The sequence below is a fragment of the Desmodus rotundus genome, chromosome 11 (assembly GCF_022682495.2).
Source record: "Desmodus rotundus isolate HL8 chromosome 11, HLdesRot8A.1, whole genome shotgun sequence".
NCBI lineage: Eukaryota > Metazoa > Chordata > Mammalia > Chiroptera > Phyllostomidae > Desmodus > Desmodus rotundus.
In genome coordinates this window covers 63,488,587-63,504,952 of record NC_071397.1, presented here as the reverse complement: position 1 = coordinate 63,504,952, position 16,366 = coordinate 63,488,587, and the positions used below count along the sequence as shown (strand labels likewise).

The window sequence follows — 16,366 nt, the reverse complement described above, 5'->3', positions numbered from 1 at the left end:
AAGACTTCATCATTGTTCTTCAAAGATTAAAAACGAAAATAACATTAGATTATGTTAATGAAAATAAGGGCTTTTTAAATGAAATTTTAGCTCAGTTAATAAGAGTATTGTTATTTTATCACATGGAAACTTTGCTTTGAAAGCATATGTGAAATGTACTTACGTGTGCTTTCATCCTATATTCTTGCTTCTGGGTGAACCATAGGAGCCCTCTTAACAAACCTCACCTTCTTCTTGGCTTGATTTTTCCCATTGCCCTTTTTTCCCATTTCATTTTCCCATTAATATATTCCCAAGTCTCTCCCACCCTTAAAATAGAAACAAAGCCAAACAAGTGCTTTGACCTTAAACATGTCAGCTTCTACTTTTTTTTTCTCTCCTTGAAAGCCACATTTTTTAGAAGATTTCTTTAATTTGACAATTCCATTTCTTTATCTCATATTCATTTTTCAGCCTACTCTAGCTGGATTCTGCCCGCCTGATTTCAACAGTATGGCTCTTGCAGAGATTCTCAATAACCTTCATGTAGCTAAAGCCTATGGATGTTTTCAGTCTTCCTGTCTCATACCCTCTAAGCAGCCATTGTCCAATTGACCACACCTTTCTTAGAGCTTTTTCTTCCCTTGGCTTTTCTCCTCTTCCTCTCTTCCCACTTGCTTCCCTGTGAAGTTTATCTCACATTCTCAGTTACTACCTAAATGCTGGGATTTATTAAGGCTTAGCCTTAAGCTTTCTTTACTGTTACTTTATATTCTCTCCCTAAATTATCTAATTCCTGCCCACAAGATTACTACAGATAAATCACAATTTTAAATTTTCATTCAGAACTCTCTTAAGTTTCAAAATATTATATCCAACTGCTTATTTGGCAATTCTACTTGAATGCTCAAAGGCACCACAAGGTCCGTATTTATGAAAGTCAGTGCGTGATCTCACTGTATACATTTACCACCAACCACCTAACACACATGCCCACACATAGAAATCCTTACAGTTTTCCTCACTTCAGTGAACAGTACCACCATCTCTCTGTCACTGAGTTCCACAAGTCAGAAACATGGGATTTATTTGTAACACCTACCCAGTTCCCTCACTGTCTGTCCTCTGGTTTCTAGTCCATTACCAAGTCCTGTAACCTCTTAGTTTCCTAAACTACACAACTCGCTCTACCTCTACTGCTACCACCATAACCTCAGGCCCAGCTGTCATCATCTCTCACCTGGTCTTCTACCATAGCCTTCTTATCTACCCTTAGCAATTTCTAGGTCTTTCACTCTGTAATCAGGGAAAATCTCCACACTATGCCTACTTAATACTATTTCATCTTTCTATTTCAGCTCAAAAAGCCTTCCTGCATATATAAAAAATTTCCAATTATATTCCCTTTTGTTGTGTTTACCCCAGTTACAATTTCTATCTTTCTGTATGTATTTAATGAATGTCTGATTCTGTCTAGGCCCCATGAGGATATAGACTGTGTCTTGTCTTCATCATCATAAATGATAAATAAGTGAATAAATGAATTATTCCCTAAGATAATGACTAAGGAGTAAAACAGTAATTAAAATCTAAATGTTTTTATCTAAATATATAAAAATTTTAAGTTATTTTGAATGGGGATCTGAAGATTGAATTAGTTTTACTTATTAAGTCTTCAGAGGGAATTTATAGAATAATACTAATTTAGGACAACAAAAATTTTTTTTTAATGGAAGCATGTAATTTTGATATTTATATATATATATAAAATATGAAATTTCTTTCTACAGAACCAAAAACCCAGAAATTGAGTCATAAGAAAGGAAGTAATACTGATGCTCGTAGAAGAGTACTCTTAACACAAGCAAAGGTAACTATGCTAAACATATTTAACAATCAGTGGAAGATCCATTCTGATTCTTAGATTTCAGTTAGATAATTGATAACTTTGTCAGTTTTTAAAAAATTTTAATATATTTTTGCATCATTTTATTTACATGTCTTTGAGACAACAAGAAATTGCCTAATTTTTTTTTAGTTTTTTTGTTGTTATTGTTGGGATCTAAAAGATTCTTATATGTAAATACAAATATTACAGAGAAAGTGAATATGATAGCCAAAATGTGGATTATGAGGATACAAATACATTAACTGATTACTGGCAAAATCAGAACAATCCAATGACAGCAGAGCTCAAGTAAGTGATTTTTGATCCCACCAAAAATATATCCTTTTTCTTGGTTTATTCCTTTTTTCTCAAATAACATTATTGATTTTTTTCAGTTTATGTTACTAAATAACAAAAATTACTATTAAAACTCTGAAAAATCATAAATAGCTTTATTCAAATACTAAAAATATGGTAAAAACTTCAAATATATAGTTGTGTGAAAAAAGTATACATTAGACTTGTATCCTTGGAAATATATGATATAAATCATTTCCGTATTATCCACGTCTCATAAATATCATGAATTACATAAAATATATTTTAGTATTTCTATTTTGAGATTATAAATACTTTTTAAAAACTTTTCTCATTAAAGCAGCATTGTTGAATTAGAAGCTATTTATATTAAAAACAAGTACCAATATGTTATGAATATAAATAGTTAATGGATTTAGAAATCAGAAAAAATATTTTTTAAAAAACAGAAAGATTCATTCTTTCTAAACTCTTGAAGATTATTTATGTTTTAACTCATCTTTCAAACACATCTTGTACTAGGGTAAAATACAAATGAAAAGTTTCAAATCTTTTTTATACTTTAGCCAAACTCATTGCTTGAATGTCGTATTTCCAGTAAAGGTCAAGATAAGTGTCCATGTGGTAAAAACGTCAAGTCTCTACAAGACTATTATTTTCAGTATTTGAGGCTTATAAATTCAAAGATCAACATATGGTTTGCTTATAGGTTATATCAGCTATTTCTACATATATCTGGTTCTGGTATCTTGAATTACTAGCATGAAAAGAATGTTAATAAAATACTTATGGTTTCTTTTTGGACTTAAAGAAATATTATTAGTTTATCATTTATTATTAAACACATGAAGCATATTATTTAAGTAGAAATAAGTAGTCGAAATAAAGAAAATAATTGCTCATTTATTTTTTTTCTGGCTATGTTTTTTTTTTTTTAATAGAATCAATTTGCAGCAGTAAATACCCCAAAGAAAGAAACTTCTCAGATTGATGGACCATCCTTAAACAATACTTATGGTTTCAAAGTCAGCATACAAAACTTACAAGAAGCAAAAGCTTTACATGAGGTAAAATTGCAACAGTAAGGACACACACACTGTTTAACTCCTATGTTTTATGCTGTGGAATAGGTATGGAAATTTTTTACTGAGGGGGTAAAACATTGAATTCTGTATCTGTTAATCATTCTGTTCTTAACAGTTTTCACTATTTTACATATTCATATATTTGTTTAAACTAAGAGAAACTTCTAAAGCAAACCTTGATTATTGAGTCTGCTTTGTGGTTTCACAGTTTTCACAAATCTTGTAACTGAAATTCAGTTTGTAGAAGCTAAAATTAGAAAATGGTTTTGTCCTTACTGGTGTGGCTCAGTGGACTGGGCATCATTCTGCAAACCAAAAGGTTGCCAGTCCGATTTCCAGTCAGGGCATATATATGCCTGGGCTGCGGGCCAGGTCCCCAGTCAGGGGCGTGTGATACGCAACCGATCAATGTTTCCCTTCCTCTCTCTCTCCCTCTCTTCCCCTCTCTCTAAACATAAATAAAATCGTTTTTAAAAAAGGAAAATTTTTTAACTATTAGAAAAATATCTTACTCTGGATTGTTATATTAGGATGTTATATCCCATTCCAAGTATTTACTTGTATTTTCTATTTAGTTGGCTCAGTGGGTTAGTGCTTGCTACAGTTCATTTGTTCATATAATCTCTGTATAAACCAGTTACCTTCACTGCACAGACCGTATGCCAAAGACTAAGAATTTGTCTTTAAAATGTACATCAGTCAGTCACAGGATGGACTGGAGAGTATGTGTGAGTCACTATAAACTTATCTCTATTAGAGAAAACACAACTCGAGAGCATATACCTGACTGGCAATAGGTAGAAATTAGAATATTTTTTATTGTTTATACCTGAGCTATTAATATGGTAACCACTAGCAATGTGGCTATTGAGAACTTAACATTTGGCTTATGTGTCTAGGGACTGTATTTTAAATTTTTTAAATTTAGGCATGTTAAACTACTTTTTCAAGTGTAAATTTTATGATACCTAAATACAGATCAAGTATTTCCATAAAAAATTGGCATCCACAGTGAGATGTGCTGTAAATGTAAAATGCACACTAATTTTGAAGACTTAATAGAAAAAAGAATGTTAAAATATCTCATTCATAACCATTTATATTGATTACATGTTAAAAAGGGTAATATTTTAGATTTATTGAACTAAATAGAAAATATTTCTAAGTTAATTTAACCTATTTTTACTTTTTAAACATGTAACTCACAGGTGGCAAAAACAGGGCCTGCAGGTTGAATCCAGCCAGGCACCTTGTTTCTACCTGGCAGCAGCGCCAAGCTCTCACTTAACTGTTAAGGAGAGTTACATTTATACAGTCCTGAAATTGCATTCAGCCCTTGGAAGGCAACCGTGAGGCCGATGTGGCCCCTGGTGAAAATGAGTTTGACACCTCTGATGTAACTACTAGAAAATTTAAAATTACGTGTGTGACTTTCATGGTATTTCTGTTGGAAAATGCTGGTTTATAAAGTTGTTTTATGTCTTTGCCCTGAGAGCAGAGAATTCAGTTTTTTATTTTTTGTTTTTTGTTCTGAAGTCAATTCTATCTTAAACTTATTTTAGGATTGGATAAGACCTTATTAGCAAAAAGACTTGTTAAATTTGATAACTTTTATTACTTGAAAGACATATATTTCTTTTTATACTGATACTCCATTCTTCAAAACTCCATTTCAGAATCATGAGCCTTCTTGATGTTAAAATCACATGAGAGGTTCTGACAGGTTGCTTATAGCTTCTTCCCAACACAGGCTTTCTTAATCTCCAAACAGCCACCTGGTGGTCATATTAGGAATGAACCCCCAAAACCTCTACACTATGTTCTGTTCCTTTTCTAGGAATTTGTGCCCACAGCATTTTTATTCTGTTTCCCATTACCCTGGGCTAATTAATCTCTCTCTTCTGCATATAAATACTCGATGCAGGCCCTGGCCAAGTCGCTCAGTTGGTTAGAATGTCATCCCATACAACAGAAGGTTGCAGGTTAAATTCCGCATCAGGGCATGTCACTGAGGTTACAGGTTTGATCCCCAGGGTCAGGGTGCCAGAAGAGGCAGCTTACCACTGTTTCTCACATAGATGTTTCTCCCTCTCTCCCCCACCCCTTCCTCACTCTCAAAAATCAATAAACATATCCTTGAATGAGGATTTAAATAAATAAATACTCAAGGCAGAAGAAAAGGGTTGTAATTTTTCATCCCCTGTCCTTACCTCTTGCCTTGATACACTCAGTAAATCTCCCTCAGTCTCTTCTTTCCATCTTTGCTTTAAAAAAAAAAAAAAAAAGCCCCTAAGTCCATAACACATTTTATATCAAGGAATAGAAAGGCAAAATTTGACTGAAATTTGGCCTAGTAAGTAAATGAATAAATAAGTAAAACTCTTTTGACCTGAAATTCCTTCAGTCTTATTATCATAGAGTTTCCACATGTTCATCTTTTTCTAATTAAACTGGGGTTTTTTTGTTTTGTTTGTGTTTAAGGAGAGTTTTTCTATTTCAAACTTTTGTATATGCTAAATTAATACATGCTTACTGTCAAAAAAAAGAAAACAAATAATTCTGAGGAGTATGCATTTAAAAATTCTTTCTCTGGGCTACCCTATAATGGTTTGGGTTTTTTCTAATCTTTATTTATTTTGGTTTTTTAAAAAATAGAAACAGTAACATTTCTTTTTTAATATATTTATTATACTATTATAGTTCCAATTTTTCCCCCTTTGCCCCCCTCCACCCAGTACCCCCATTCCCTCCAGCAATCCCCAACTTACTTCATGTCCTTGGGTCATACATATAAGTTCTTTGGCTACTCCATTTCCTATACTGTTCCTAACATCCCCCTGTCTATTCTGTACCTACCAATCTGTACTTAATCTCTCCACCTTTTCCCCCATTCTCTCCCTTCTCCCTACCAAATGATAACCCTCCAAATGATCTCTGTATCTGTGATTCTGTTTCTGTTCTGCTTATTTGTTTAGTTTGGTTTTTTAGATTCAATTGTTGATACTTGTGAATTTGTTGCCACTTTAATGTTCATAGTTTTGATCTTATTCTTAAATAACTCCATTTAACATTTAATATAATGCCAGTTTGGTGGTGGTGAACTCCTTTAGCTTTACCTTGTCTGGGAAGCACTTTATCTGCCCTTCCATTCTAAATGACAGTTTTGCTGGATACAGTGATCTTGGTTGTAAGTCCTTGTTTTTTATCACTTTGCATACTTCTTGCCAGCAAAGTCCCTTCTAGCCTGCAAAGTTTCTTTTCAGAAATCAGCTGACTGTCTTATGGGAATTGCTTTGTAGGTAACTGTCTGCTTGTCTCTTGCTGCTTTTAAGATTCCCTCTTTATCTTTAACCTTTGGCATTTTAATTATGATGTATCTTGGAGTGGGCCTCTTAGCATCCATCTTGTTTGGGAGACTCTGTGCTTCCTGGACTTACATGTCTATTTCCTTCACCAAATTAAGGAAGGTTTTTTGTCATTATTTTTTCAAATAAATTTCAATTTCTTGCTCGCTCTCTCTTTGCCTTCTGGCACCCACATGATGCCAATGTTGGTATGCTTGGAGTTGCCCCGCAGGCTCCTTACACTATCTTCATTTTTTTTGGATTGTTTTTTCTTCTTGCTGTCCTGATTAGTTGTTCATTGCTTTCTTATATTCTAGATCGCTGATTTGATTCTTGGCTTCATCTACTCTACTGTTGATTCCCTGTGTAAATTGTTCTTTATTTCAGTTAGTGCATCCTTTGTTTCTGACTGGGTTTGGTTTTTTTTTTTTAATGCTATTGTGATCCTCACTAAGTTCCTTGAGAATCCTTATAACCAGTGTTTTGAACTCTGCGTATAGTAGATTGCCCTTCTCCATTTTGTTTAGTTCTTTTTCTAGAGTTTTTTCTGTTATTTCATTTGGACCATGTTTCTTTGTCTCCTTGTTTTGGCAATCTCCTTGTGTGTGTTTCTATGTATTAGAAAGAGCTGCTACGTCTCCCAGGCTTGGTAGAATGGCCTGCTGCAGTAGGTATCTTATCAAGTCCAGTGGTACAGCCTCCCCTTTTACCCAAGCTAGTTAATAAAGGTTCACCCTTCATGTGGGCTAGTATACCCCTCTTGTAGTTGAGCCCCCAACTGTGTTCTTTCTGGAGTAACATGGCATAAGCTATAAAGCAGTCGACAGTAGCAGATGGCTGCTACTTGTGCTGGGCTTGGGGGTACCTATGCAAGTCCATGCTGTGAACTAAGGCTGTCTGCTGCTAGAGCCAGTCCTGGGGCAACTTACAGAGGGGTATGGGGCTCACTGAAGCGAGATGTTGCTTGTTGGAGAGAATTTAGGAGAATCTGAGGCATGGGCCAAGACAAGTCATTTGTATGGACAAGCCACTGGAAACAGTTTGGGTGGGCCTGAAAGCTGGGTGCGGCAGGGCTTCATAGAATCACCAGGGTGGGGCAAACTGTGAGTGAAGTTAATGGAGTCTCAGATATGGTGCCCACTTGCCGGCTCTGTGGCTCTGTGTGGGGAGGGCTCAGAAAAAGAAATGGCCTCTGCCAGTGCTTGTGTCTGGAAGAAAGCTGCCCCCAGATCTGTCCCTGAGGCTGAACAATTCAGTTCATCCCTGTATGTCTCTGATGCCTTTCAATCTATTACCCCCATGTTGGAGCTCTGAGGAAGTATGTATGCAGGCCCTTTAAGAGGAACTGCTTGAGACTCTAGAAGTTTCTGTCTCCATAGCCTCAGTTCCCACTGGTTTATAGCCAGAAGTTATGGAGATTTTTCTTCCTGGCACTGGAAACCTGGGTTGGGGGCGCCTGCTGTGGGTCTGGGACTCTTTGCTTCTCACATATCTCTTCTGATATTTACCCACCTGTTTCACATCTCTGCCCTTCCTACCAGTCTCAGTGTGGTTTCTCCCTTAATTCTGTAGTTGGTCTCTTTAATTCCATAGTTGTAGAATTTCTGTTCAGCTCAATTTCTGATGGTTGTCCGTTAGCTTATTGTACTTCTGATGTGGTTGTGCGAGGAGGTGAGCCATGATTACTTACACCACCATCTTGTCTGGCCCAAATGCCTTTTCTAGATTTGGCTCATTCGTTAGAAAATTTTAAAGGTTACAGATTACTCCATTATGTGGGGTCTTTATGGATGCCACATAATTTATGAAACCAGTTCCCAACTGATAGACATTTAGATTGTTAGCCTTTTATAGCTTATAAAAGACTAAGAATATTATAATCTTTAGTGAACATTTTTGTGCACATAATTTGGCTAAAAGTATGGGTATAGCTGCAGGATATATTCTCAGTAGAATTGCTGCATCAAAGGATATGTCCATTTTTAACTTTATAGGTATTTCTAAGTTGTCCTCCAAAGAGATTTACCAAATTCTATTTCCATCACTAGTGAGAACCTTTCATTTGTATTTCTTCAACTATTAGCATGCAAGATAGATACAAATCCTTTATTAAATATATAAGACCTGAATAATTACCAATATTTTAAGGGTAGTCTACTATTTTCCATTGCCAGATACATGTGCTTTGCTGGTACAGTGATGGCTGTAATTCCAGCTATAATCATATTTTATTTTTCTTACCCAGAGTTTTTACTTACTGTGTCTTGATTTTAGAAAGAGAACTAAGGAGATTACATTACAGTTAAGGAAAGTTTTTATTAGCATAGGAAAATAAGTTTAAAAGAAAAAATATTACATTTTTTGCCTTATGTGTCAAAGAAGAAAATGTGCATGGGCAAAAATTCAGTGATTGTGTATTTGATACCAAGAAATTCTTAAAATTTTTTCAGGAAAAACTATAACAATCTGCCTAGTACACACAAAATGCTTAAATTTAAGTACCCTCAAGTAGTTACGAGCTTCAAAATTTCAAAATCTCTTTTTCTAGTTTAAACTATAGTTTACTAGGTAGAAAGTAAAAGTTTACAAACTTTGGTTTAAATATATTGGGTTGGCCAAAAGTTTGGTTTTTTCCGTAAGATGGTTCTAATAGCACTTAGTTGTCTGTAACTTCATTCGAAACAATTTTGTTAGATTGTATTGTGACAGCTGTCATATCAGCATGCATTTAAAAAGAAACAGAAAAATTGGTAAATTTTTCTACAGCCATTTTAATATTGAAGGTGGAAGAAAATATGCAACTTTTTTTGACACAGTGTGCTTTATTCCGGAAAAGTAAAAATGCAACTGAAACACCAAAAAAGATTTGTGCAGTGTATGGAGAAGGTGCTGTGACTGATCAAACTTGTCAAAAGTGGTTTGCAAAGTTTCGTGCTAGAGATTTCTTGCTGAACGATGCTTCATGGTTGGGTAGACCAGTTGAAGTTGATAGCAATCAAATTGAGACATTAATTGAGAACAATCAATGTTAAACCACGTGAGAGATAGCCAACACACTCAAAAATCCAAATCAATAAAGTTACTGGTGAAAATGAAAAATGTATCTTTTACAAAAAAAACTAAAGACTTTTGGCCAACCCAATACAACCACTTAGACTAGTAATTCAAACAGGAATTGAGAAAATTGAGTGGTACTGCCTGTATTTTAAACAAATAGCTTTAAATATATATTAACATTGAAAATTACAGTATAAGTAGATTTTCTGCAATAAAAATATGAATGGATTTAATTTAATCTTAGTAAAATCTTTAATCTGTAGAGTATTAAACTGTAGCTGTATCCTTTGTGGACATTGTTTCTGTAATTTTACTTATATATTTCCTTGGAGTCTTAGTGAAACATACTTTCTTTCAGCATGTCTTGAAAGTGTTTTAAAACATATTTTAATTCCTTTTTATAGATACAAAATCTTACCCTAATCAGTGTGGAGTTACATGCTCGAACCAGACGAGACTTAGAACCAGATCCTGAATTTGACCCAATCTGTGCTCTGTTCTACTGCATCTCATCTGATACTCCACTACCAGATACAGACAAAACAGAACTCACGGGTGTGATAGTGATTGATAAAGACAAGACAGTCTCCAGTCAAGGTAGTGTTCATTTCTGTTAGTTTTATACCTGCATGCCCTAGGAGGAACCTTTAAATGGCGCCATCTCTGTGCTGGAGATTTAAACCAAGCAAATGTAAAGAATTTCTTTCTAAATTGCTGAGATATGGGGGTAGGAAGTCTTGTGTACTGCTTTGTCCTAGATTTATTATTCTTACTTAAATAATTGTCAGAAGCAATACAATATAAAGACTTTAATAAAATTTGCAATTTGGATATATAATTTCTTATAAATACAATTTTATAAAATACTAATTGTAGATACTGAAACCAAATGATTATGTGTCTCTTTGCTGCTAATACAGAGTTTCTGTTTGCTTTAAGAAGTTACTATTACATACATACTTACCTGGCAGGGGAGATACCATGATCACGAAGGTGTTTTTCCCAGGTCGAGGCCTATCCATTGCACTCCGGATGTGCTGACCCCTGAGGTTTCCCCAAATGTGGAGAACTCGACTGCATGATTTGTGGTAGTTGGGGACTGCATTTGCACTCTCCTCTTTAAAAAAACAAAACGTTGTTACTGTTACAGTGTGACTTAATGGTTTATAAGAGACTTTTAAGATATAGTCTAATTTATCTCTTGCCCTAAATACATACACTTCTGGTTCAGAGGTCCTTCGTATAGTATACCACAGAAGGAGGTCTTAGCACAGAACAAAACTGTATAGACCAGTGGTCAGTGGTGTGCTTGGTCAGTGGTATGCTTGAACTGACTGGTATCTGCTCACAAGCCAATGAATATTTCATGGCTTTTACACTTGATTTTAGCCAAGAGGCCGAGAAGCGATCATGGCTCTTTTTTTCCATGAATTTTTTCATGACATTTTCATGAATTACTCTTATCTAGTCGATGTCATATTGGTCACTTGAAATCAGCCACGGTGGAAGTCTTTACATCATGGAAATAGGCAAGCACTACAAATCAGGGCTCCCCCTGCCAGAGGTGGTATAAACATTTTCCAACATACCACTGATTAAAATATTCTCTGTTAAGCCAAGCTCTTCCTGTAGGAAGAGTAAAGACAGAAATGAAGTAATAAAATTTCTTTTTGAGGGACACGTTATATGGGGAATTTTGTGAATGTAAACTTTTCAGGAATATAACAAAATAGGAAATTGAAATTTTTTATTTTCTTAAAGGTTTCAAGAAATTGAGGTAATTATATATTTACTTTGGGGAAAGCTCTCTCAATTTGAAGTATTTTAGTAGCATAATTTTACTCAAAAGTAAGGAATAGTATTACTTACACAATTATATATAATAAACATTTTGTTTACTTCTTAGATATCAGATATCAGACCCCATTACTTATTAGGTCTGGAATTACAAGACTAGAAGTTACCTATGCTGCTGATGAGAAGGCACTTTTTCAAGAAATTGCAGATATAATAAAGAGGTACTGTTCTGTATTTTCTAATTTTTTTCAGTTTTTGTTCAGAGAATCCTTTTGTACTGTTACTGATTAATATATTATAGATGGAGGTTGAAAAAGGAAAGAGAATCCCTTGCTGTTGCTCTTGAAAAATAAGAGTTATCCCTGGAAAGATTTTTGTCCTCACCTCCCATTACCTCCATCAGGTTAGGGTTAGGAAAAAGAATATTTTATTCTCAAGATTGAGGGTTCAGTAAAAGAGAAATATTAGCTTAGCCTCTAGCTTCCCCAGTTGGATATTAACATGAGTTTTTTGTGGTGGTGAAATAATGGGGAACTATACTAAATTTATTCATTAAATAGGCATCTACCTTGGAGGTCAGCCACCATGTCAATAAACTTTTTATTTTTCCTAAAAAATGTTTCCTGAGTTTTAAACAAACCAATATTTCCAAAAAGCTTTGGAATTTAATCTGTTCATAAATTTAATTTAAAAAGAAAGTAATTAAGTGGATCTCTTGCATTTTCTCAAGAGTATTACTCTGGGTAGCCATGAACTCTCTTACTAAATGCTTCACTTTCTAGAAACTTAGGATTTCTTCTCATTGCTAGCCTTAGGTTTTTAAATGCCTAAATCAGGCTAGAAAATACTCTTTGGATCCTGATGTGTCAATAAAAGCTGTCTTTGAGCATTCTGTGATACTTAGTCCTTTATGTGGTTGACTCTTGTAAAGCCTGTAAAACTGAGACAATATTTCGCATTAAAGATCAAGATGATACTCTACACACTCAACATCTGATTGAATCCAAAATAGGTTAACATAAACCATTTTGAAAATTAGAAAACTGGAAAATGTTGGGTTTTTTTTTTTAATTAAATGTCAGAGCATCAAAAATGATGTGCCTACTACCCGCTACCTTAGGGAGGGAAAAAAGTATGCTTAGTGTTTATCGCACTGGTGGCTGGATGGGTTCTTACCCATTTGAGTTTTGCCGTTGTGTGTCCTGCCTTTATCTCTTCCAGAGGTTGTCACCAACACGTCAGATGCCTTCCTGACCACACTTTAATTTCTCCAAGCAGCTTAGCAAAAGGAAAATATAAAGAATTTCAATCAATATCTTCTATGCCTGCATAAAGCCAATAATGTCCCTGTGCTTTGTACTCTTGTCTTCTCCTTGTTAGGTATATTCCCAACAACAGGATTACCTGCCAACGTGGAGAATTATGTCAATCATTTGCAAGTGTAGTACTTTCTTAAATATCTATAACATGAATTATACTAGTCATTAAGGAAAAATGCAGTAAACAAAATAAAACTAACTTTTGGTGCTTACTCTAAAAAAATCATATGATTAAAGAGAAGAAAATCCTTAAATATCAACATTTTAATTTTGAAATGTTCTGTATATATTAGTCCAAACAACCCCCTAAGTGCTTATTTCATTTCATTTTTGAGAGGTACAGGCTTTGGAGTCAGCCAGCTCTGTATTTTTGTATCCTGCATGTTACATATCTAAGGTTTAGTTTCCTCATCTGTGAAATGGGTAATAGACATGAGAATTAAGTGAGATAATGTACGTGAAACTCTTAGCCTGGTCAATACTTAAGTGTTAACTCTGTGTATAATGTGTAGTGCTGGATGCTAAATATAAAATTGAATAAAACATACATGCATACTCACAGACATTTATTATCTTTATTTTTCCATTCTTAATATTTACCCCCTCAGATGGCAAACACACAAAGTAGTATAAAGTAATAGTAAACAAGTAAAACCAAATCCATTATCTTCTTGTCACAGTCATTCATCTCTGTCTATATTGCCTTGAACTGTTAATAATTTTTCATTTTCCCAGTCTCCCTAATTTAAATATAAGCTTTGATTCCTCCCTTTTTCTTTTCCCTACACCCATCCAATGTATTTTCTCCACTTAATCTATTATTTTCTAAGATCATTTCCTTCTCCTCCATGACTATTACCACTACCCTAGTCAGAGCCCCCTCAGCCCTCATCTGTGCAGATGTCAGTGGGTTATTTAAAATAAATATTAGTTGTGAAATAGTTTATTTTGCCTAAGCAAATAAAATCATTTTCATGTTTCTGCTGCTTTCATTTTCTCCAGTGTTTTTTTTCCTTCACTACTAATCCTATCTACCCAACCTCCTTCTTTTCTCTAATTTTCATAAAGCTTGATAGACTGAATAAAATTCACAAACATTAAAGAACAGGTTATCAAGATTTTGTTATTGTCACCAAATGTTTCCACAGAAGAAATGATAGAATCCTGGGGATTTTGAACTTGAAACAAATGTTTTATCATCTTTAAGGACCTCAAAACTAAACAGCCTCCAGGTCAAAAATAAACATACAGAATAGAGCTGAAAAATATTGAAACAACTAAATAATTTTAAAAGAACAAAACCTATTTAATAAGTCCAGTAAAAGAAGCATAGGCCAATTCTTTTGTTGTTTTCAGCCGTTATCTCTGACCAGTAGCAGTTTATAAAATAGACAGCTTTTTTTTAAATCCTCACCCAGGGATATGTTTACTGACTTTAAAGAGAGAGGAAGGAAGACACAGACAGACAGACATCTGTTGCCTGCCTCCCTTAAGCACCCCGACCGAGGATCAAACCCTCAGACTTTTGGTGTATAGGACGATGCTCCAACCGACTGAGCCACCCAAGCCAGGGCTATAAGATACAACCTTTTAACTGAGAACAAAATTTTTTCAAAACATTATCAAAAATTATGTGTTCTTAACCAGCTCTGTTATCTGTTAGTTGCCCCAACAGAACAAGTAGCTGACTGGAATAATTACGGCAATAATAAGATGTTTTCTAAATCCAAGAAATTCAGATGAAGAAATTAGAAAAACTGTCTTTATATGAGTTGTAACAGCGGCTCTGTAATCTGACATCCTCTTCATGTTGTACCTGTGCTTTAGAAATGGATATAATAGGAACTCCAGCAGTCTTCCAAATTCTTCTTTTAAGATCAGGGTCAACTGTGGCCACATGGTAATATCTGCTGTAAGTTACTCTCTTACTCTGAAACAATCAACTGCACTAGTCCTTTTATGTGTGTATAGGAATCCTTCAAATCTATCCTTGATGATCCTTAGAGCCGCTTGGCACTGCTACCCCGCTTTCTCAAATTTAAACATTACACAGTTAGTTTTACAGGGAGATGCACTTGTCGTGCAGAGAGTTCATCTTTGAGTCCTCTGAGAAGAGTTGAACTTCAATGGAAATGAGAGTTGGTGATGTTGCTATCAACAATTAGATGTTATGTTAAAAGACCAGTGAGCAGGGCAGTTTCCATTGTGTAATGGTTAGCACTCTGGACTCTGAAAAGACCAATGAGCAGGAAGGGTGTTGGGAGATTTCTCTTTTCTTAAGTGCCCTAAGATCTTTCTGAACTTCCTTTTTAAAGACTAATCTACTACTATGGCCAGGTACTCAGTTGGTTAGAGCTTCATCCTGATACACAAAGGTTGCGGGTTCAATCCCTGGTCAGGACACATACAAGAAATCAGCCAGTGAATACATAAATAAGTGGATACAAATCAGTGTATCTCTCTCCACCACCCCCCCCATTCTTCTCTCTAAAAAAGTCAAGTAAAAAAAAGCATAAATTACCTTTTTAAACCTTAGATTTCTGAGACTAAGCATTAGCTTCATTGTTGCATATTGCCTTGCTTTCTTTTGCTTCTCCAATCTCATGCTCTTTGTTCCATAATTACCAACCACGTGGCACTTTCTACTTTTATAGGTTGGTGAAAGGTCCATTTGACTGTTTTATTGAATTGATCAATTGTTTATTAAATTAAGTGGCTTTCTCAGAAATTTCAACCCTATTTGTGTAGAAAAAGGTGCATAGATAATACATGTTATCTTTTCTCCTAACAAGTTGAAGACTACTGTTTAAGTCTGCGGTATAACAGTGGGTCACAAGCACATCACCAGATACGAAAATCTACATTATAGAATGTATTTGGATAGCGCCCTTACGGAATAGGAAAGATAAAGAGGGTGCCATTGCAGAAGTCTGAACCTAGCTCTTCTGATATCAGCCACTTAAATCTTCCAGGACTAAAAATGTGATGTTTTTGTGACATTCTTATAAGTAAGAACTAAAGCCGTTCAACACCCATTTTAAGAAAGTAGCTATGGAAGTATTAGCAAACCAGTTTTAAAAATATATATCTAAAAATGGTAACCATGGTCCATTGTTACACCGCAGACTTGCAAAGTAGCCAGATACAACTTTCGATAGTAAGTTAGTGTAATTCTGTGCTGCAGGCATTGGGGTGATACTTCAGGCATTAAGTGATATAATCTGCACATCCTACAATTCAGGGTGACATTATAAGCGGATATGAAAAACAACTTCGTAAATTTTTGTGATATTTCACCTGCTTTCTGGCTTTTGTAAACAATAATCAGACTAATTTGGAGTTTCTAATTTAATAGTGTTACTGTAGTTTTTGCTCTCAATTTATGACTGTAATCAGTTCCTCTCTTCCCCACACGTTTTTCCATGTTGGTCCCATGGAAGGCCTAAGAGGAGCCACAACAGGGCTCCTCCTGAGTCGGGTGCAGATTGTCAGTTCAGTTTACCAGTGCGACCAACTCTGTGACCACACTGAGCACAATTTCTCCTGGTTTCTGATGCTTCCCTTCCCCACATTGATCTC

The 16,366-nt window shown here is 35.0% G+C and overlaps 1 protein-coding gene and 1 non-coding gene across 6 annotated transcripts in view; both read left to right on the top strand.

The window, feature by feature from the left end:
* The window catches only part of REV3L (REV3 like, DNA directed polymerase zeta catalytic subunit), a 167,136-nt gene that overhangs the window by 107,448 nt on the left and 43,322 nt on the right, over positions 1 to 16,366 (top strand). For all 5 annotated transcript variants that reach the window (XM_071219649.1, XM_045188684.3, XM_024551816.3 and 2 more), the window contains 4 exons: positions 1,770 to 1,849; positions 3,127 to 3,252; positions 10,076 to 10,268; positions 11,578 to 11,689. In XM_071219649.1, coding sequence (XP_071075750.1) covers positions 1,770 to 1,849; positions 3,127 to 3,252; positions 10,076 to 10,268; positions 11,578 to 11,689 — 511 coding nt within the window. The remainder of the gene's footprint in view (positions 1 to 1,769; positions 1,850 to 3,126; positions 3,253 to 10,075; positions 10,269 to 11,577; positions 11,690 to 16,366) is intronic.
* Positions 10,628 to 10,789, top strand: LOC112297480 (U1 spliceosomal RNA). Its single transcript, XR_002974049.1, has one exon. It is a non-coding gene; the product is annotated as a U1 spliceosomal RNA (small nuclear RNA).